General features: G+C 40.2%; 2 protein-coding genes and 1 long non-coding RNA gene across 21 annotated transcripts in view; 1 reads left to right on the forward strand and 2 right to left on the reverse strand.

The window, feature by feature from the left end:
• Positions 1–5,570, reverse strand: part of XYLB (xylulokinase) — a 95,810-nt gene extending 90,240 nt beyond the window's left edge. For 3 of the 19 annotated variants that reach the window (XR_013946215.1, XR_013946216.1, XM_080579088.1), the window contains exons 1-4: positions 3,947–4,450; positions 3,455–3,537; positions 2,473–2,542; positions 908–988 (exon numbers count right to left, since the gene is read on the reverse strand). Coding sequence is in view for 12 of the 19 variants with exons in the window: in XM_080579088.1 (XP_080435214.1) it covers positions 908–988; positions 2,473–2,542; positions 3,455–3,537; positions 3,947–4,045 (333 nt within the window). In the remaining 7 variants the exon portion in view is untranslated. Of the gene's footprint in view, positions 1–21; positions 138–907; positions 989–2,472; positions 2,543–3,454; positions 3,538–3,946; positions 4,461–4,622 lie in introns of those variants that run through there. The other 16 variants (XM_080579085.1, XM_080579084.1, XM_080579083.1 and 13 more) reach the window with 13 other exon arrangements.
• Positions 5,571–12,089: 6,519 nt separating this feature from the next.
• Positions 12,090–15,042, reverse strand: LOC308189266. Its single transcript, XR_013946221.1, has 3 exons — positions 14,132–15,042; positions 13,886–14,008; positions 12,090–13,067 (listed from the first exon to the last, which is right to left on the reverse strand). It is a non-coding gene; the product is annotated as an uncharacterized lncRNA (long non-coding RNA).
• A 284-nt stretch (positions 15,043–15,326) lies between these two features.
• LOC308189265 (uncharacterized protein C9orf152) lies at positions 15,327–21,236 on the forward strand. The gene is made up of 2 exons (XM_080579094.1): positions 15,327–16,023; positions 20,115–21,236. The coding sequence occupies exons 1-2, from the start codon at positions 15,819–15,821 to the stop codon at positions 20,684–20,686; spliced, it is 777 nt and encodes a 258-aa protein (XP_080435220.1). The 5' UTR covers positions 15,327–15,818; the 3' UTR covers positions 20,687–21,236.
• The last annotated feature ends 1,448 nt before the right edge of the window (positions 21,237–22,684 follow it).

A 22,684-nucleotide genomic window follows, 5' to 3' on the forward strand; every position in this document is an offset into this window, starting at 1 on the left:
CTGGAAAAAAAACCTTCCTACCTTCACTTGAGTGAGTTGGGGTTGCCTGGCAGTCCCTAACTTCTGTTCCACTGAGGAATTCTTAACAGAGCCTTGATACAAACTATGACTTTCAGACATGTTGCTCAGACTTTCAACTGAAAGCAATGAAACATGGAGATTAAAGCAAAAATTTTGATTAATTAGCCCTAGATATATCAAGATGATTAACTAAACCTCATGCATCACAATCAGCTATCATTTCGGTGCTGTCCTTACCCTGAATATAATTTTTAAGTCTGTAAATGGAATAAAGGACTTCCTTATCTCACCACAGCACTAGGAGACTGGAGAACTGACTTAGTATCAGAATGGGTTTTATAAACCTCAAAAAATGTACTTAAAGGATAAGAAATGGCCAAGCAGCATATTTGTCCTCTTTGCATCAAAGACTATCATAATTTGTTTTCTTTTGTTCCTAGGCAGATCTCCATCCTAGCCAACAAAAACAGTGCTCAACAGGACTTTACTATGCCTTCAGCAATGTCAGCTAGTCACTGTTTTTCTACCCTATTTCCACTGCACCTGGATAAAGTGAAATTCAAAATGACCCCAGTCATTTCAGAATCTACACGTATAAAGAATTTAAGCAACAGGAGAACAACTAGTTATGCACTATACTGATCTAAACAATTACTATGTAAACCTCATCCTCCCCTCTTACTACCTGCTGTAGATTGCTCTGTATGCTTCAGGTTTTAGGTTACCTTGAGTAACATGTGTCTTTTAATGGATGCTTACATAGAAGCTTTGATCTTACTTGATGTCTTTAAGGTCTTCTGCAATACAACTATTTAAAATTTATCAGTATACCTTGTACTATATTGAAGAAATACAGTAAGATGGATTTATTTCTTTATAAACTAACCTGGCCAGCACCAGACAAAGCTCTGACTTGAGCGAAGTTAAAACCCGAAGATTTCATCTTTTCTAAAATCATATCCAGAGCCTACAAGAACAAACAAAATCAAGAATGACTGTAACGAGCTACCAAATTATGCATACTCACAATCCTTGGAATTAAAGAGTAAATTCATGTCATCACTGATAAGAGTTCATTGGCAGATAATGAAAAATTAGCTAATGACTATGGACTTTTCAAGAAGCTGCATAAATTAATTTACTAAGTAAGAGTCCATAAAAGAAAAGTTGAATCACACAAAGGAGGAAAAAAAATCTTTAAACAAGCTCAATCACAAAGAATCATTCTTTGAAACCTAAACAAGCGGCAAGATTTAAAGAATTCCAATTCATTAAAAAACATCTATTAAGAGTGCCAGACACAAGACATGATTATCTTTGTCTGTTCTTACTTTTGGAAATCTATGAAATCTTTAATGGTGTGCACCCTGCACCCCATTCCACAAGATGCTAGGAATCCTCAATACTGCTGACTGTCGTGTCTGCTGAAAACTCAGGACCTCTTTAATTCAAGTGAATTTTTGCACTTTAAGCCCCTAGGTTACTTTTGTTCTTGCCACATTTTACTGGATTTTAAAACCAAAAAGTAATCTATCTTTATATAGTCCCATTCAGATCACCTTTTGCCAGACTTTCTTGACAAATGGACCACTGTAAGGCTTCAGAACTTCCCAAGAAACCATATTCCTTTATCATATACCTATATCATCATATTATTAATTTAATAAATACAGCTGTTCCTGTTTATTACGGTTCAAAAGACCAACTGCGAACAATTTACCAAATCTTTATGGATCATCAGACAGAACTACAGTGGAACACCAACTGGGGATTCCATGACCTTTTACATGTCTTAACTATTCAAATCATGCTAGTAAAACAGATTGACGTAGCACCATGTGAGAGCAAGGGTTGCAGAATCTGCACAGAGGCAAAAAAGGCCTGCTTTTAAAACAGAAGAGAATGTTATCTGTATTTCAAAATAAACAGCAGTCAAAGTGACTGGGAATTACTGAATAAATTGCTCTTTAAACACCTGCCATTTGAGAAATCAATTTGTTAGCACAGCTTATTCTAAAAAGATAGTGCGAGTAACCTGGATGCTGCAAAAAAACCAGAATTAAGCTAGGCAAAGCTACAGTGGTCCATTTTGCATATGAAACAGGAAGATGGAGGGAAAAAAAAGAAAAAAAATGGCATTTTAAAAATAGGGGAAATCCAGGAAAGGATTTTTCATGCATATAATGCTATAAATAGCAGAGAGTGAAAAAAGAAACAAAGAAACGAAATATTATGCATAACCAAAGTGGAAGTTGTTTACATTAACATCTGCATCCCAAAGACATAGAATAGCACTTTAAAAAGCAAAAAATAAGCAAAAGGACTGTAATGATTTTAATGATGAATTTCACTGTTGTTCGCAATACATATCCATTTCAATAAGAGCAAGGAAGAAGTTGAACCATACACTACAGATACTTCCAAAAGGCTGACAATAAAGCTCGTTCATACCTTGACCCACATTAGCACAGGAGAAGTGACTGTCAGCCTGTCACTGTGAACATAGGCTCCACCTTGAGTCCTACAGAAAAATGGTATTTTCTCTTGGTAAATTCAGTCACTTTTCCCCACCAAGCAAAGTTCTTTAAGTTTAGTAATAACCAAGGAGAGCTTGCAATGTTTTTTGGTTTTTTTTTGTTAGGAGCAAAGATAAGATCGGTGTTTGAAACCTTAAAAACTAAAAGCCAGCTCCTAGGAAATGGCATTAGAGACGTTTGACTCAATTGCAAAGAAAACAAATTGGAAGGAAGGGCTGTGGTCCCGAAGTAAGACCTGTGACAGACTCCAGTGCTGACGCTGCTCATTGGCTCCATGCAAGTCACGGTTATCTCTAAGTTTCCTAACTGTCACCATTAGTGGCTTGAATCTAGAAGATGAAATTCAATTTTTGCTGTTAAACCATCAAGTAGATAAATGTATTTTATTGGCACTTGTGACTATGATGGAAGAAATCTGTAAATCTGTAAATTCTAGTCTATAAATTGAGTTTATACATCTTAATGTGCCATTTGGAGCCACTGAATTTGTCTCCAAATGCCTTTCAGAAGTTTCCCTCATGCAATTTATTTCCTGTTATCATAACATTCCATCCTGACATAAAGGCGGTGCTTACTTCTGTGTCCCAAAAAGAAACAGCCAAGTCCAAAAGTCTGAAGTTCCAAAAGAAAAAAATGTTGGTTAATTTACACCATGTTGGTTAATAATACTTCACGATGGGAGGGTCTTTTTATTTTCTATTGGGAGTTCTTGCCATGCTTACACACAAAGCAAGGCAAAAGGACATACTTCCATTGCCAAGTATAAAACACAAACACAGCATTAACTTTTTCCATGCCTCCACACGTATCAAGAAGACCAAAGTAGGGAACAGCCCCTCATCCTAATCCCCAAAGTTTTACATTTTATTATCCAAGTAAAACATAAAAAAACTTACTTAAATTCTGGAAGGTCTTTATCAAAATGAACACTATCCTCATAAATGACTCTCAGATGTTCATCAATTGCAATGACTTTCAGCTAGAAGAAATAAAACAGGATATTAACAAAAACCATCTAGAACAATAACTAGAGAGTACTGATAATTCATTTATAATAATTCAATTCTCATGGATGAAATGGGAAGGAAGAAGTGGGGATCACCCCAATCCATGTAACTAACTGTAAGTATGGACACAATTTTACACAAAACAAGTTATTATGCGAGTTTACAGCACTGATGTACGCTTATCCAGCAACATGTGTATTTGCTTGCTACATTTTCTCCCTCCTTAATCACGCAAGAACCAGATGCTTTGCTAAAGATCACCAAGCAAGTTATATAGTTCCCAGTTTGCATCACAGTAACCAAGCTCTCCAAAGAGCACAGTATCTTAGGTTAAAGATGTCATGCGTTGTTGGTTCTGTTTTCTTAAGAGCCTCATCTTACCAAGGAAACTAGCAGACATTCGGGATACCTTGAGGACCTTCCCTCCTGCCCAGAGTGTCTGAACTGCACTCTACCAGCCTGGCAAAGCTCGGAGGGCATTTCACAGCTTCATGCTTGGCTTCTGCGGCCTGTGCAGAGCTACATCCAAATCCCAATTCCATCAAGCCGAGCTTTCTTGCAAGCACTGACTAGAAGAGTACCACAAACTAGCTTTTCTCAAAGTCACCTGGCGCAGAAGAAAAGCGTTAACAGCCTCAAAGAAAAGCAAGAACGTCGTTCACATCCTGCATGCGTTTTAACAAGGGAGAGTGCAAACTGCCGCTAAAGGAACAGACTGAAAAAACCTACAAAGAGCGAGTCAACTCAAAGGAGCTCTATTCAAATAATAAAACCATCCCCATTTGGGGGCGGGCTACTTCAATTTTAGCCGTACTACTGTAGGGCCTCATTTATGCACTAGCACAACTCATTACCAGGCTGGTGCACGGAGCTAGCTTAAAAACGGCTCTGACCCACTGCGGTTTAATTGGCTTTCTGCTTGCGGTGCACCCCCTTCAAAAACAGTTGATCAACCTAACGTGGGTAACCTGGATATGTCTTGTCAAGCTCCCAAACTTCAGCACAGCTGTAACGAAGTGCTTTATGCCCGAGGAGGGGAGGGAAGAGGCCGCGGTACCTGCTGCGTGCTGAAATCCCAGCCCAGGAAGCAGGGGGCGGCCATGTCGCGGCCGGCGCCGGGGAAGCCCTCACAGGGCCGGCTGCTCGGGGCCCTTCCCCCGGCTTCCCGGAGCCCTCCCCCGGCTTCTCAGGGCCCTTCCCCCGGAAAGGAGCCGCCGGCCCGGCCCCGCTGTGGTGCCGTGGGTGGGGAAGGGCCTGCGGGCGGGCGGGTTAAAGGAGCTGGGCGAGGAGGAGCAGCCCCCTCGTCCCTCTCCAGCGCGAAGGGGTTTGTGAGAGAGTTGCGGCTGGGGAAGAGGCTCTCCGGAGCTGATCCCTTGGCAGCTCGCTGGGCTTTGCTCAGCTCCACGGCTCGGCTGAACTGCCGCTGTCTGGAGGAGAAAACGCCGAAGCAGTCGCACAGCGATCGGCCTAATCTGAGGCACAACGAACAGGGCAAATCTGCGCCACAGCCCGAAGCAATCCACTGAATTTTAATATATCATGTGTACGGGTCTTGGTGTAGTATCGCACCCTGGGTTTGTGTAAAAACACACAAAATTCTGCTTGGTTTTAGGACTTTGCATTTCCTCCTATAGCAACGTGACAGAGGCGTTGCCTAAGCAAAGGAGGGCTTATCTAAGAAATACTCCCATTCTGCAGTCCAGGCTGTATCTCAGCAGAGCCTTAACGAGGTTTTGCATGCCCAGGATCCTAAGCTGTTTTAAGAGTACAAATATTTAATTTGAAATGCCCTTCAAACTATAAAACATTACTACATTTTGTCACATACTGAACGTTTTGAAGATTCTGTAAGTATTCCCAATGATTTCTCAAAGGCCCAACTCCTTAAGCTTATGCTTCAAGGTTTCTAGTGATTATTGCAAAGAAAAACCTTTAAAAAAATAATACAGATTTAAATCTATAATGCAGCCGCCATTCTAATATACTGACTTTTAAACAAATCCTACACCATCACGTCACCTTTGAATACTCTGTGTTGACAGTGCCTGTATTAGAACTCCCAAAGACATGGAATCATAAAATCTTTAAATAAGAATTTAATTTAAAGTGGTCTGGGAAACATTTATAGTGTGGGGATCCCTTCAAATGCATACAGTGGTGTTGTCCAACACTTCACAGTTTAATCCTGCAAATATATCTAAATAGTTCGCAATCAGGAAATGTCCGAATGAAGAAAGCACTAACAGTCCACTTGAAAACAAAGGCATGTAGAATTGTCACCCAGTTTGTAGTTTGGTTTCCTTAAATCAGATGGCTTCCAGTGTCTGGTGTTGGTGGTTTTTCCCTGCCCTGAAGGAGTTCATGCTGGATGGACCTGTCCCGGACAAAGGTCTCATTTAAGCAAGAAGAGACTGTGAAGAAAATACAGTTTTTAAAATGTTACCAAGAACTGTTTCCTTAGTATAACTCTTACCAGAAGAGAAAGGATCAAGTAACACACCCAGGCTTCTCCATTAATGCAGAATGTGACGGGTGAGCCAGGGAGGAGAAGCTTGCTTTGCCCTTTAACTTACTGCATATTTCTGATAAATAAGTAACAGATATGGAATTTGAAGGCTTGAAGTGCTGCAGTTTTCAAAGTACAACTACTCGCAAAAAGTAAGAGAAATTGAAGTCGGTCCTGAAGAAAGCCATAAAAATAATACATGACTTCAGAAAGAGACAGCTGTGCAACTTTTGAAAAGATAATAGAAGGAGGTGGTAGTTATGCGAAAGGAAACAATAGTTTATAAATACGTAAAGCAATCCTGTGGGGAGGTAAGAATCCATTATATTATTCGGCAATGAGATCATTCAATGGACAGATTGCTGCATGAAATACTTCATTTTAAACAGCACGGAAGAGTTATGGGATTGGGATAACAACCCACGTGTTATCAGATCTCCTTAAACTGGAACAACAGTGCAAGTTTGGTAGAATCCACTCAAGGACAGAATGGGAAAGTTAATGTTACTTTTACTCCTTAGGTTTTTCTAAAGAAAAGAGGGAAGTTTAGAGAATCGTTGTCTCATCCTGTCACTCTGTTGCACATCCTTCCATCAAGTCAAATTCTCTCAAATGTAGTAGTTTGTGTGCAGAAAATTTGCATTGCTGTTGTTCTTTCTGCATTAAAGCTCCTGCTGACAGTTACTACCATAACCTCTAAAATTGTTTCTTGAAAGCAAACAAAGCTTAACTGTACAGTTACCAGTGAAGTTGCATTCACGTACCATTGATGTTTTAGCACTGACAAATCCAAAATTTCCAGAGGGGATGGACAGAATGCCATTTATAATTGAAATGTCACGATCAGAGATTAACAGCTTGAGGCAAAGCACAGATTAATCACACAGGACACATAGAGCAGGGTAAAGGGAAAAGCGAGTTTCTTCCCCTTTTCCTATCAACCAGTTTCTGCAGTTATGCCCAGACCTGACAGAGAAGCAATACCTTTATGCTCTGCTAGGCCATTGGATCTTTTAGTAAGTTATAACTGTTAAGCTAATTGATGTGTTTGTTTTTTTCTTCCTGACTGTCAAGTTAACTTCAACCCCACACTCATTTCAATTCATTGCAAAACAAATTATTTTAACTGTATTGCATAATCCTACATACAAGGAGTTTTCACTTTTTATTCTCACTTTGTTTCAAACTCTGCCTCTGATCCCGGTTTTACCCTGATATAAAAACTTAGATTTAACTGCACCCTTCAGCTTTGCACAGGTGTGCAGGTAACAAAGAAATCATACAAATTAGAGCAGTGAACTCTTTCAAAAACAGTGCCAGCCTAATTACCATGCTTTGATATCATCACATCATCTTAGATGTGCCAACAAACTAGGGAACAGCTAGACCAGACCTTTGTTTGATATAAGTTAGGATTAGCATACTGACTGTAGTCCAGCTATCCTGATTTATGCAGGCCATATAAAATACTTGTACCTGCCTACAAAGGTACGAGAAGTCCATGAACAGCTACAAAGCGACCGATCCGTCTGCTTCCAGCAGATCTGGGGCCTCTACCTAGCTATTTTATGTAGTGGGGCAGCCAAATATTCTCGAGTCCCAAACTGATAGTTCACATTTGTACATCAACAGAGGTTGGCGCAGCAGAAACAAGAAGACAGCTAAGAATCACTGCACAGCCATCAGTTATGCACATGCAATACGAAGGCAGCCCATGTTAGACCTGGCACTGTTAGGCCTGCTGGCACAGTTATCCTTTTCCCAGTAAGAATTCTCATGGGTCTTTAATTAGCCTCAGAAACATTAAACATACTAAGCTGGGTCAGATAAATTCCTGTGTATTTGCCAAGTAATCTGACAGTCACATGCAATGCTGCTAATTAAGTGGGAGATGTTTACAACGTTAAGCTCCGCATAACACAACAATAAAACATCACCTAAACAAAAACCTCAGCATGAGCACTAGACCTACCTACTGGAAAGATATCTGAACAATAACAATTCTCTAAAGGTCATCCCTTTTCTGCTTAGCACCGCTGGTACTCTGTTATCACACAATCTCCAGCAATGTTCAACCAAGTACTGATAACGCGGCATACCACAGTACCATAAATTAAATACAAAGTTGCTGTTCTTTCTAATGAGATGGCTCTGTAGCATTTAAAATGTTTTCCTTTCTGTAAATATGCACTTTTTTCTGGAAGTTACTTTTGCACTTGATTTTGTGGTAACCATTTTATTTGATCATACCTCCAAATGCTGTGGAGAGTCTCATTATTCGCTCTAAGAATAAATACTTAATGTTTAAAAGCAATGTATCTAGACAGCTGTTACCTACTTTAATTTTACTGATTGTCCTGTGAATGGGTGAAAATCTGTAAAACAAAGATCTAGCAAAAATCTTATGTACGAGTTCCACTAGAGGAAGCCCAAACCAGTTACTGAGACATAGTTGTTACATTGAGACTGAAAACATACCTTATTTAGGTGTAATCATTCCACAATCTTACTGGATAATTTAGTTCCTTATCTGCATATTGACATGCACCTGGTGCTGCATTCAGCTCTGGGCCCCAGCACCAGAAGGACAGGGACCTGTTGGGGTGAGTCCAGAGGAGGCCACGAGGATGCTCAGAGGCTGGAGCACCTCTGCTGTGGAGCCAGGCTGAGGGAGTTGGGGTTGTTCAGCCTGGAGAGGAGAAGGCTCCGGGGAGACCTCACAGCGGCCTGCCAGGGCCTAGAGGGGGCTGCAGGAGAGCTGGGGAGGGACTCTTGGTCAGGGGCTGTAGATTCCCTGGGAGTGTTTAAGGAAAGGTTGGACGTGGTACTTAGGGACATGGGTTAGTGGGTAATATTGGTAGTAGGGGGATCATTGGACCATTCGGGTTCTTGGAGGTGTTTTCCAACCTTAATCATCCTATGATTCTATGATAGGATAGCGGTAACAGCTTTAAATTAAAAAAAAAAAAATGTAGGTTTAGATTAGAAATTAGGAGGAAATTCTTTACTGGGAGGGAGCTGAGGCCCTGTCCCAGGCTGCCCAGAGGAGCTGTGGCTGCCCCATCCCTGGCAGTGCCCAAGGCCAGGCTGGATGGGGCTGGGGGCAGCCTGGGCTGGTGGGAGGGGTCCCTGCCCATCGCAGGGGACTGGAATTAGATGGGCTTTAAGGACCCTTCCAACCCAAACCATTCTGTGATTCTATGCTATTAAAGCTTTTAGGCATTGGACTGCATTAACTAATTAAGGTGCTTTAATGAAGAGGAGCCTCTCATGAAGAATTGGCACAGGATTCCATATAACAGCACATGAATGTACAGGAACAAAAGATATAAGCAAAGAATTCAGATGATGGCTCAACTGCACAGTCTCAGTTACATTGTCAGTTTCATGTGTTTGGGTCAATTTGCAGCTTGTATTTAATCAAGTACATAAAATCCTCCAATTTCACTTCTACTGAATTCAACAGAAGATGTTGACTTCGGGAGGTACTGAATCAGGCACTGTGAAATTGTTTCTGGTTTTACATACTCCAGTTTTACAGATGTAATGTCATTGACTTCAGTTAGGTTACTAGTGATTATGAAGCGCAGTACAAACTCCTCATGAGATCTCTGCATGGAAGTGAAGTGAAGAACGTTTCTGAATAGCAACTTATTTTTAGGACGCTTTTCTCCCCTGTCTGTACAATTTCAAGTCCATATTCATTCTCACAATAGCAGTGGCACTTAACCATCCTCTTCAGAGAACTACCTTAACTAGCGTCATTTGCAAGGCCTATTAAAACTTACACACCTGCAGATTTCCTTGAAGATGAATTCTTAAGTTGTTTGTGTCCTAAAGCTCAAAAGCAAGATGTTGTCATCCAGATAAAACTTTTCATTAACAAGAGATTAACCGGTTCTTTTATGCTGCATTTGATTCTTATCAAACTCCACTTACAGATAAGTACATTTTATTGATTGAAAACAATCAAAGATCAATTCATTCTTACTGAAACAATGCCTTAAGTGGAAAATAATAAGGGCCAAGCCTCACACTGTTCAGCATTAACCTGCAAGGATCAAAAAGCATTTTACAATCAAAAATAAATAAAAATCACATAGTTTACAGGTGGAAAAAATTGAGGCATAAAATTTACATAGCTTATCCAATTCTTTTTAGGCCCTACTTGAAATTAGAACTTCTCCCTGAGTTCCTCTATGGTTATGTCTGTTGCACGAACAAATAAACACAGGTTGATGTCATCTCAAAGAGCTATAGCCATCATAACTATATGGATAGGAAACACTCTTGAGAAGTAGCTGATATAGAAAAGACATTTAGATAGCAGTACCACAAACGTGAACGCTGCTCATCAGTAACTGGAATTTAAGACATCTGCAGAATCAAGGAAACTTCAATCAATTTCCAAAATCCTCTCAAGGTCTATTCTGAAGGCAACCCACCTTCCATCTCACCCTCTTCTCATGGATAGTTTTATGATGTCAAAACAGACTGAACATAACCATCTTGTTCATACTAATTTAAGAAAACCTAGAACCACGAAGGAAGGTAAACAGTGAAGGAAGATGTCAGGGTTCATTTGTTTAGAAAGTCTAAATCGTAAATAACTTCAGTTTCTTCTTTGACTTGCCTCTGCACACTGTCACTTCTAAACGGGCATCTCAGAAGTGCTCAGTGAGTAAGGACAACAAAACTACAAAATGAACACCAAAACCTGACCCTAAGTTTTGGATGCTGATTGTTCATACAGAGGGAGAAAGTCTAGTCCTAATGATGCAGGCAGCCAACAGAGCAAGTAGCCCTCTAACAGATCAAAGTTTAGCATTTTAATTTACTTTCCATAGCAGTTAACAATCTAAAGGAAAGTTGTTTAATCCTCAGCCCCAACAGAGTCAAGATGGAAGAAAAGGGGTTTTTAAATGCTGCCTGTGCCAGACACAAAAACAAACAAACAAACAAACAAAAACAGCACATACAGGACATCTGCTGCATTTAACTCCTCACAACCAGCACAATTTAATTTGACTTAGATGAACCCGGTGATTTCAGTGTGGCTGCATTTACCACCCACAAAAAAAAAAAAAAAAAAACAAAGAACAAAACCCGCTGTGGTTCTGCAAAGGGTACTGCACAGCACCGAGTACAGATGAAAGCATATACCTAAATACACACACATTACATAATTATATTTACCTAAAGTCCCCAAGAGATAACAAGGGAAAATAGAATCCTATCAAGGAAAGTTGAAGAAGGACTACCTAAGAACCGGGCTCACCAAACCTTCAGAGGGACTTGAGGACAGCTGGGCTGCTCTCCCTTTGATACGCTTGAACCCTTCATGTCTAAAAGCACATAAAAAGTCAGCAGATCAGATGAAACGTCTCAAAATCATTCTGAAAACTTGCATCATGGGCACCTTCATCCCATTAGCATGGACATACAAAGAACACCAAAAAAAGGTCTTGCATCATCAGAGAGTCCTGTGCTCAAACTACTTAAGCAATCCCGGACTGTAGCATGCTTTAAAGTTATGCTTTCAAATAACAGAAATACACGTGTCCTTATAAAAAAAAAAATCATTAAAAAGTAAATAATTACTATTGATTCTGATAATATTGTCTGGAGCACAAATAATAGCAGTCACCTTGTTTCTACCTTTTTTTTTGTTCTTACATTTTCTAACAATAGTCAGTTTCTAATACTTACATACTGTGTTTGAGTAAAAAAAAAAAAAGTATATAGAAAGTTACAGAAAGGGGATTATCATAGTAACTTTTTCCATCTCAGTGCTAGTTAAAATCTAGCTATTTGTATTCTACCTTTACAACCTGCACAAACAGTGTAGGACATATGCCTGTAATTCTCCACATGAACAGTCTGAATAATCATACATACCTCCAGTCCCAGGTGTGCAGGAAAATCCAGTGTTGCAGGAAGTGCATTCAGTCACAGTTAACTGTTAGGAGCATTTTTTAATTATCTTTAAATCAACAATTATTCCTATAAAATCCCCCAAACATTTTTTAATAAAAAATTAATTTACTACTCACAAATTAATTAGCCTGAGAATTAGTTGCATCTTTTTAAATGAGATTTTGCAACCAAGGTCAAGGGCAGTAAGCATCTACTTCGAGTTCTAAAAGCCATTGCTTTTGGATTATGAAGTACTCTCAAATTTATTTTGCCTCAAGGAAATGAAAAATTGCTTCCATTGTGTGGTGGAAGAACAGACTTAAGAGAAAATATAGCACTTCAGACTTCAGTGGATAATCAAATTAAAATCACTCAGACGATGTTTTTGAGAGGAGTTTGTTCAATTAGAGACAGACAAGTTTGTACAGAAACCTAATCATGGCAGTAAGTTTTCGAAACCTGTAGTATTGTTAGGAAATACATCTACCAGTGATAAGAAATGGCTCGACTGCTTCTATTCCTCAGCAACCTACAAACCAAATCTGGACCTCTAACATTTTAGGACTAAGGCAAGCCTGCAGCCATACCACTCCAATAGTGCCATCTGCTGCGTATTTTTAAAGCGTACAGGGGTCTGCAGATGCAAGTGTTTAAAGACTGAATGACTGATTTAAACCAGTGTCATGATTTCAATTTTGTGTGTGTATGTGACAAGATTTTTTTTCTTTTCATTAGCAGCACTTAAACAGGCTAGGGGTACGAAGGAAGTTGTTCCATTATGGCGTAAGAAGCCATGGGTAACCAGTTTGCAAGTTTATGTCAGTGGTGTAACAAGGATTAGTTACATCAACTCACCATACATCAAAAACACATCCCTATTTACTTTGTGAGCCTCTGCAAATTAGCCCTGCACCTCATTTTATGAATCATATCCTGGCTGCAACTTATTCACAAAACACACACACGTATGTATGCACATACACACCTTGAGAGCAAGCAAAGTACGGACCCACAAATACATACGTACACACGAGCACACCTCCTGAGACCGAATCAAGATGCCATGTTCACAAGCTTCCCCTGAAAAGAAAAAACTGCAACGTGTAAGGGATTGGCTCTGTAACACAAAACTTGTCCTATTCCTGGTTCCACTGATCTAACTATGCCACTTGGACTCATTTGCTGAATTTCACTGGGCTTCTGTTTTCTATTCCCTTTTTATATTTTTGCTATTTACCCTTGCAACCTGGGAAGAGACCGCCCTGTATAATGCATTTGCGTAGCCAAGAGCGATGGCTCTTCCACGAGCCTGAGGTGCTGGTATTGTACAAATGATTAAAAAATCATAATACTTTCTGATCAGATACAAACTCACACTTTACATGCTCTTCTAATGAGAAGTTAAATGTCTGTCTTTTAAGACAGAGCCCACATGTCACATCAAAGGATGTTACCACAGTAATTCTGTCTGCAACACACACTCGGGTTGTACAAGTCACTTTCTTAGGAGGGCAGTGAGTCAAACACTGTGCCTGGAATTTTAAAAAGCTTGGGTAACTTTTATGACCATTAATAATGTTTGTATCGAGTACCAGCTCAAAGTGTAACGGGGTTAATTAAATCTCCTGCCCCAATGTAAGGAACCAACTGCCTGAAGGTCCAAAGGGGGACTCCATGTGCCACCAAGTCAGAAGACTGAAAAAACAAGGCGGCAGAGGTATTCCTTTCCACAGACCACCGGGTGTTTGTCACTGCTGAAGGCAGGATATCCACGCAGATAATACCAGAGCCATGAAACATCAGAACATCTCTTAACACAACACATGATTTTTCAAGGGTCAAGAGAGAGAGGCTAACCTGAGGAGTATCCACAGTGTCTGACAGAGTATTGTGCTTACTTTTGTTTCCCTGGCAAGGTGTTGTGGTTTTAACCCGGCCGGCAGCTAAACACCACACAGCCGTTCGCTCACCCTCCCCCCTCCCTCTCTGGGATGGGGGAGAGAAACGAGAAAAACTGAGGCCTGTGGGTTGAGATAGAGACAGTTTATTAGGACAGAAAATTAATAATAATAATAATAATAATAATAATAATAATAATAATAATAATATGTGCAAAACAAGTGATGCACAATGCAATTGCTCACCACCCGCTGACCGATGCCCAGCCTATCCCCGAGCAGCCGGCCCCCCCACCCCGGCCAGCCACCCCTATATATTGTTTAGCATGACGCCAGATGGTATGGAATACCCCTTTGGCCAGTTTGGGTCAGCTGTCCTGGGTCTGTCCCCTCCCAGCTCCTGCTGCACCCCCAGCCTGCTCGCTGGCAGGACAGAGCGAGAAGCCGAAAAGTCCTTGGCTTGGTGTAAGCACTGCTCTGCAACGATTAAGACATCAGCATGTTATCAGCGCTCTTCTCATCCTAATCCAAAACATAGCACCCTACCAGCTACTAGGAGGAAAATTAACTCTGTCCTAACTGAAACCAGGACACAAGGGTAGAACAAGACGGCAGCTGAGGTAGGGAACGTGATTTGCAAGACACAAGCACTTTTGGAAGGCAGAAGTGAATTAAAGCAGATTTACACGAGTGTGTTGAGCCGTACCAGAACTCTATGCGCATAACTCTGTAGCCAGAGCTTTGTCACCTGTAAACACACAACTTCCAGACAGGTTCCTCAGATCTGTAGATTTCGAGCCTGATTCAGTCAATCATTTATAATGCAAACGAGAGCATAATTTCTGCCAGTAACTGGAAAAATACAGCACACAGGCGTTCCTTCCGCACACTGCCCTTTCACACTGTTTTTGTGTCATGTTTCTCACTGCAAGGAACCTAGCAGCTGAACAATTATATTGACACTGCTGTTTAACAGCATTATTTTCTCCCATGCGACTTTCTTGGACTCTTGTAACAGCATCAAGTGGACCTATTTCAGGGACAGAAACTTACAGCTGATACTTCAGACAGTCTCATACTTTCATTGACATGACCAAAAGCCATGCACTTTTTTTATATAATTATTAGATAACACTGTAACATGTAAGAATGTTTAAAATGTGACTCACCACATGTTCGAAGAGTTTATTCAGCTCTCAGTAAATAAATTATTATTTCTGCAGGTTATTTCATTTTATAGAAATGCAGAAAAACTGAATGAGTGCAAGGGAGGCATTCCTATCTCTGGCTTCCCAGTTTCAAGTGTCGTTGGCACACGCTGTTTTGGCTTTGCACCAGGGAATACTTCAAACACATTCTGAAAAGGGAGCAATAAGAACAAGGTTGTTATTAAGGTTCTCAGTCCAGTCCCCATCCCATTGCCCAAAGAAGCTGCAACAAGAATGAAGCTGGATGAAAATTAAGGAAGGGAGAGTAGAGGGGAAAAAGGCACAAAATACAGAAAGAAACCTGAAGAAAGATTTTTTTTCCCTGATGGAATTACTGTCATGGGCAGGTCACCACGACAGCACCCCTTTAAGAATTAACATTACTACATAAACCAGTATTATCCGGCCCTCTTTGCACCTGACTGTGTTCAATGAGGTTTTGTATTTCACTGTTTTTTTTGGCAAAGCCTCGTGTGCTCACAACCTTAAGTCAACATTAAATCCAACTATCCGGTTATAATCATGAACTCTGTATGCAGGAGCTCAAGACACGCTGCCCAAGAACAAGCTGACGGAAATCCACGACTTCAGAGAAGACAGCACAACTTCTGAAAGAAATCACCACACTCAGAAGAGAGTTACTTCTTCATTTAGGAAGATTTCAGATGCTTCATATTTGATTTGCTTTTTCTGCCAGCACAATGAAGGAAGTGGCCTGCTTTTGAATGAGTTTTTCTTCCTTGTGGGAACAGATGGTAAAGGCTTACAAATACATAACTGGTATTTTTTCAGTGACTCATACCTCAGAGCAACAAGCTTCAGATCGTGATAAGCAGCCAACCAAGATGGATGTAAGCTTACTTGAGGAGCAGTATGACCATATAAAACAGAAGCAAAAGCTGCAGTCACACATTATTGTATTTAAAACAGGTATGCTTAGATTTATAGGAAACGATGTGAATGTAGATGTAAAAACTTTTACTTTAAATATTGAATAACTTTGTTCTTTTCATTCTCATCTTCAAGAGAGGTACAAAGTGAATGCCTTTTCTGTCGTTTCGTTGTTTGGTTTTTTTTAATTCATTTCACTAAAAGGCAGTCTTAAACTAAATTAGTTTCACAGCAGTGAAACACTAACATGAATATGAAACAGATGAACGTATTTGGTATAAGGTTTTACAGATTTTAAGTCAGGAAAGTAAAGTTCTTAATACTGATGCTTACTCTTACAGGAGCCACGTACTTCACATCTATCATCAGTTTCTTTGTGCAATGTACCCAGCAACATTTCTGCTCTCTTGAATGCTTCCGTCAGAACAATCAATGCTGGGCTTCTCTCTCTTTTTCTCTTCTTCTTTACCTACGTAGAGAAATGCCTTTTACAAGACTACAAGAAGCAATACCAAATATCAGCCATAAGCTGGGCTTTTGAATTAAAAAAAAAAAAATCTACTAAGTCATAGTGGGTAACTAAGATACAATCTTTGAATAAAAGATTTTTGAAAGCATTTTCACTGCACATAGCTCAGAAAATATATTTTTAAAAGTAATGAAGTATCAATCATCTACCTGCTATGTCAGACAGCTTTTACAAAACAAACATTCAACTACTTTGAAGTTTTTAGTTAGACTACTCCTTACAATATTGCTCTGATATATTTTCATTCAATTTCTAAGTTAGTGGTATTGAGAATACTAAGTCCATTAATGAAGTTGTCTTTGAATGTAATATTATGTAATAATGAATGAATGTAATAATAATATGCAAAACCTGCTTCCTTCACCTCCAATATAAGTATTTAGCTCAACAAATGCAGAACTTAGGCTATTTCCACTCTTTACATTTTCTTCTACATTTTTCAGCAGTTCTTTATTTTTGCAGCCAGACCATATCATCAAAACAATTGAAAAAAAAAAAAAACACATAATGAGCCATAAAACAGATTAACTTCTTCAGTATCATTTCATTCAAATGTCTAGAAATTGTAATGTTAAAAGAATTTAAGCCTCTGTGAGGAAGAAAAGGATATGAATATACAGGGTTATTTTTATAAGGTATGAGAAGGCAACTAACTTGAGGACAGAACAGGCCATCTAGTCAACTATTGCAACAACATAAACCATGTAAAGAAAGGAAGCAGAGGTCTGTATTTAGGTGAAATTCAGACGAAACTTCAGATATAACGAATGTATCCTTTTTTTTTTTTTCTTCCAGTACAGCAATAGAAGATTAAAGAAAGATAAAGCAGGGCTGTACGGTTTCTAGGAAGTTTAAAATTTAGAAGTTCACATACATGTTTTCATGTATATACACATAACTCAAAACATTCACAAAAACACAAACCTCTGCATTGAACTTTTAAGCAAGCCATGTGGAAAGGATTAATGTTGCTGTTAGAAGCAGCTGATTTTTTGTTGTTGTTGTTATGCTGAGCTCTCTGTGTCCTGAAAGTTAATCTTAAACATTCCTATGGGTTGGAATTTGGAAAAACCTATTACATAGCCCAGCACTTTGAAGCTGTTACATGCATCGGTTTCCAAGAGCATGTCAAGCAGCAACAAACAGCACACATCGAGGCAGCATATTGCCCTCTGCTCCTTCAGTTACAAGCTTGAACAGAGCTGTTCAGAAATAATGTGAGTTACTAACTGATATGCCACCTGAAAACAACTTTCTTCTGTTCCTTCCCCAAAACACACAGCCGCATTCACACTTCTGCCTGTTCCTGATTATTTGAGAAAAAAAAGCTGACAAGACTTGAAACTCCCCAGGTAGGGGATGATACAGCAGTGCATTCATTATTCATTGGCTGCGAAGCAGAAAAGCAGTGTTTACTGTAGGAATTAAAATAGCATTCAGAGCACGCAGTGGCAACAGAGTAAACATTGGGCCTCTGGCTGCAGAAATCTCCAAGAATTTCCCAAGCTACCTTGAAGCAAGATCAACTTTTGTTACTTCACAACCGTAAAAGCACCTACGATGAGAGCACATGGAAAAGGCCACAAGGTAGACAACCTTGCAACAAGGCTATTATGTGCAATTTAAAAAATAATCCATTTTTTCAAATGACCAAAGATCTGATTCAAGCTTTCTTTAGAAGTTCAGAGTGCTGAATGTTTGTTAACTCAACAGAGGACTCTAACATTCCTATCAGAGCTCATTGCTCAATTTTGTGTGCCACACCTGTAGCCAAGGAATCAAATCAAACCTGAACCGAAAACCAGTTCAGGCTATTTGACTTGGACTGATGCACTACCCTGAACTCTCTGTTCAGCTCGAGCCAGCCTGGAATTCTTCCGATGACCAGTTCAAATGGTTTGAGATAAAACCTGATGTTGCCTATCAATGCCAGTTCATCCAAGAGTGTAGTTATATGCACAAAAAATGCGCAAAGCTGCATCCCTTCAGTCTCTCCATTCCTCCTTTCTCTCGCCTTTTCTCTCACATGTGAAGAACAAACCCAGCTTTGTAGGTTGGTGCTACACTGTGCTCTTCTGCAGACTTTAGAAGGATCTCCTTTGCAAGTGAACTTTTTGCAGCCCCCAAGCTGAGCTTTATTTCCTGGGAAAAGTCCAGTTGTAACTTTGATTCTCACTGTTCCACGAGAGAACACTGTGTGATCTTATCTGTAAGAATGGTTTCGCCCTAGGAAATTCCGTGAGCATATTTCACGGTATAGACACGTGCAGAGACACATCTATACCTCTACTCTGCGTGTCCTTTCATCTCTTCTCTCCTGGTGGCACTGCAGGAGAAGGGAAGACATGGGCTCACGTGGTTCTCACTGCCAAGAGCCACCAAAGCAGCTCGTATCGGATCAACCTTACTCGGCCAGCTGAGGGAGCAGAAAAAATTCTATGAAACTGTGCCGATGTCACTGCTTGAGCAGTGGGAGCCAAAGACAGTGATGGAAGCCCCTCCTCAGCTGAAGCCCTGTTGTACAGGGCCATTTACTGCCAGTATATCAGCTGGGTCTGGCATCTTCAAATAGGTCCTTGTAAAACGATATGAAAGGCAGCTATAAGGCTTTTTGTGTGCGCATGCATTTTTTAAGGCAAGATCCTATTCAAACTAGCTTCGTTTCAAATTCAAGGTGACAATTCTTTTGAACAGCTATTCAGCTCTCCTGTTTCAAAATACAATCACCACTCTGTTTTTTTCACTTCAATATGCTTTATAATTCATTTTGCAACAGACACAGGTCCTGTAACTCAACCCTGTAAATAAGGTCAGCATTCTCTTACTCCTACTCCTACTTTAAACTATATTTATAGTAACTGAAGTGTATTTCATTAGCACTTACAATGACAACAGTGCTGTTTGCTTATCTTTAGTATAATGGTTCAGCTTCTATTCATTTTCAAGGCACAGGCCAGTCATGTTCAGGAATCTGATGGCTGCTACATGTAATTAAGGTAGCATTAGCATTTCTATCCTTAATATCTTATACATTTCTAACAGTAACTTTCATACTGCATGAGAAATTAAGCCATAGGGATGGAAAACAATGTAATTAAAAAATAAAATACACACCTATATGCTAATGATCCCTTGTTCAGAAAAAGAAGAAAATTTCAGACTATTTTTAGGTTGTGAATACAAGCCTCAAGCAGTATCAAGTTAAACATTTTTCTCTCTCACATCACAGTACCTATCAACACACTGAGCAAGCCCCTGTTCACCTTAAGAATTTTTGCTTACAAGCAGTTAATTACTAAAAGTCAATTCTCAATCTGTGCTGTTAATGAGTCTTAGAGTAGTGCTTAGATCAATATTGACTTGATAAATCTCCATTATCTTTTGACCGATCCTATCGTAGCATTTATGTCCTCAAAACTGAACGTGAAATACTTCTACTCCGTAATTTGGCATCAAACGAACTTGTACTACTCTCAGTCAAAGATGGAAAGAGTACTGATAAACGCAGCTGAAGAGCTTTAATGGAGCAGTGTGTGCTACAGAAATTAGACCCTTAATTTCTGCCACAATAATAAATTGCATATATGCAATTCTCTTGCAGGTGCACAGGAATCTGTTCTCCCAGAATCAATGGTCAGCGCTGTTTTAATTAATAAAAAAGTTAGAAAATCGAAGTCATTTACAGAACATGTTCCCATCAGAAAGGTCAGACTGGAGGTGACCAGCAATGGCAATGTGCAAGACAACTCACCATGGCGCACTCACCTGGGAATTCACCGCCTGGCACAAGCCCCTTGTCAAGAAGTTCCCTGGGATCCTTCCGGCTGCAGGAACGGACCATGCAGTTTTGACAACCAGAGACTGATTTCAAAGGAAAACGGCCCACTGCAGCACCAGGAATTAGAAGGTGCGAGTGAACTATCCGTGCTCAGTCAGCTGGGAAGTTCGAGCATGTCGAACGGTTTCAGCAAAGAGAACGGCAGCAACGTTTCAGAAGGCTGCCAAAAGCCTCCACTGAAATCAGCCGCTTCGGCAGTTTGGATGCAGCAATACATTTCCTCTACAAAATGCACGCCAGCTTGCCACAAACTAGACTTTTACCCTTTCCCCAATAAAAAAGCACCCAGAATTTCCGAAGCAGCAAGGAGGCTTGGGTTGTATGTCTCACGATGAAGATCTTCAGTAACACCTAAAATTTAGTCAAAAAAAAAAAAAGAGTTAAACTTAAAACAGCAAAACAGTCTTCCTAGTTGCCCTGATCAACCTCCTGAAAGCCTAGTACTTTTATTAGTCAAGGAAGATCTTCTCTAAGTAATCGGTTGCTTTACAGCCCAATGTAAAGTGAGATTTTGTAACGAAGATCCTGGACTGCAACAGAAACTCACTTTGGCTGCTATTCCAGATACAGGAGCAATCTTCTGTTTGTTTGTTTCCTTCTCTATTTTCAGGTTACTTGTTTTAGAAACTAAAACTTTATCACAACAGCATTTGAAATACCTGAAAGAGCTAGAGCAAAGATTAGCAAAACTGCTAATGAAGCAACTTGGCTAAATTTCAATGCGGTACAATTTGACTAGACAAATAAGTAATGAAGCAGTATTGAAGGTGATTCATACAGTAAACATGATTTGAAAATTATCTTTCCTTTTGGAATGTTGAAAAGATATTCATGATACTTTCCAATGTATTTTTAAAATCAATGAATAAAACCTTTGCTCATTTCTATTGTTGTTTTAATGGGATATAGTAAATGGCACCTGTTCCCTATATATAAACCCTATAAAAACATACTGCTGGTTCCATTCCACCCTCAGAATTTCATTAGAAAAACAAAACTCTGAAATAGTTATTTAATTCCCCAATACCCTATAGCAACATACCTTCCTTACCAGAAATATAACGCACCTTTCTGCTGCTACAGCTGTATGCACTCAAAGGGGATATAACCATTTCACCTACACAAATATAACTGCAGCAATACAACTTCGTATGGGTAACTGCTGTTGTGGCACAACCACGCCACAAATCCATGCCTTTTTTTTTTTTTAAAGGAAATTATTTCTGGTCTCCCCTTCCTGCAAGACCTTTATCAAAGGAGACCCTCTGTCCCAGGTGCTTTCCAATGACAAAAACCACATGCTACATATCACCCACTTCTGGAGGCAAGTGTTAGGACAGGTCTCTCTGTCAAATGTAGGTTTCAGGAAAACTGAAGACTTGAGATGCCTCCTTTTTTCATGAGGACTGATTTTGAACTATCCCCCTGGCAGCCAGTGGCTCTTCTAAACTATTCCACATCTACCAGAGCCCTAAGAGGACAGCAAAACAAGGATCAGGTGGATGGCCCACAAACTTCATGACCCTACAAACAGCCTGCTGGCACATATCTCCCCTTACCACCACTGCCTTAAAATCACATCATCCACAGACAAGAAAAATGAACAATATAAAAAAAACACCAAAGTTGCTTAGCTGTGGTTTATGTCCTAGACACAAACTCTTCTAGGCCAGAAACAAACTATCCTCTTACAACATATCTTGGAAATATGTTGTATTAGTTAATACCCATGTGCTAACAAAATCTTTTCAGAGGCAGCAGTGTTATCCACTTGTAGGAGAAACTACCATTTTCTGTCCATCCAACACAACTTCAAATCACTTAAATTTTGTAAAATTCCACTGACTTTTATTGTGCTTCATGCAGGATACTACATCTGGAGATGTTTGCACACAGCCATCACAGCCTATGCTTCCACTGCAGGAGATTCACAGCCATAAGTGTACAATCAGAGAATGGTTTGGGTTGGAAGGGACCTCAAAGCCCATCTAATTCCAGTCCCCTGCCTTGGGCAGGGACCCCTCCCACCAGCCCAGGCTGCCCCCAGCCCCATCCAGCCTGGCCTTGGGCACTGCCAGGGATGGGGCAGCCACAGCTCCTCTGGGCAGCCTGGGACAGGGCCTCGCCGCCCTCATCATGAGGGATTTCTTCCTAATATCTAATCTAAATCTCCCCTTTCTTACTTTAAAGCCATTCCCCCTTGCCCTATCACCACACCCCCTGACCAAGAGTCCCTCCCCAGCTCTCCTGCAGCCCCCTCTAGGCCCTGGCAGGCCGCTGTGAGGTCTCCCCGGAGCCTTCTCCTCTCCAGGCTGAACAACCCCAACTCCCTC

This window comes from Anser brachyrhynchus (genome assembly GCF_964034855.1).
Source record: "Anser brachyrhynchus genome assembly, chromosome: 2".
Taxonomy (NCBI): Eukaryota; Metazoa; Chordata; class Aves; order Anseriformes; family Anatidae; genus Anser; species Anser brachyrhynchus.

Bases quoted from the DNA above. Each gene is read 5' to 3' on its own strand.
- LOC308189265 (XM_080579094.1), top strand. From the start codon at position 15,819: ATGAGTTTTTCTTCCTTGTGGGAACAGATGGTAAAGGCTTACAAATAC. The intron at 16,024-20,114 runs GTATGCTTAGAT...ATTCTCTTGCAG, and splicing joins CATTATTGTATTTAAAACAG to GTGCACAGGAATCTGTTCTC.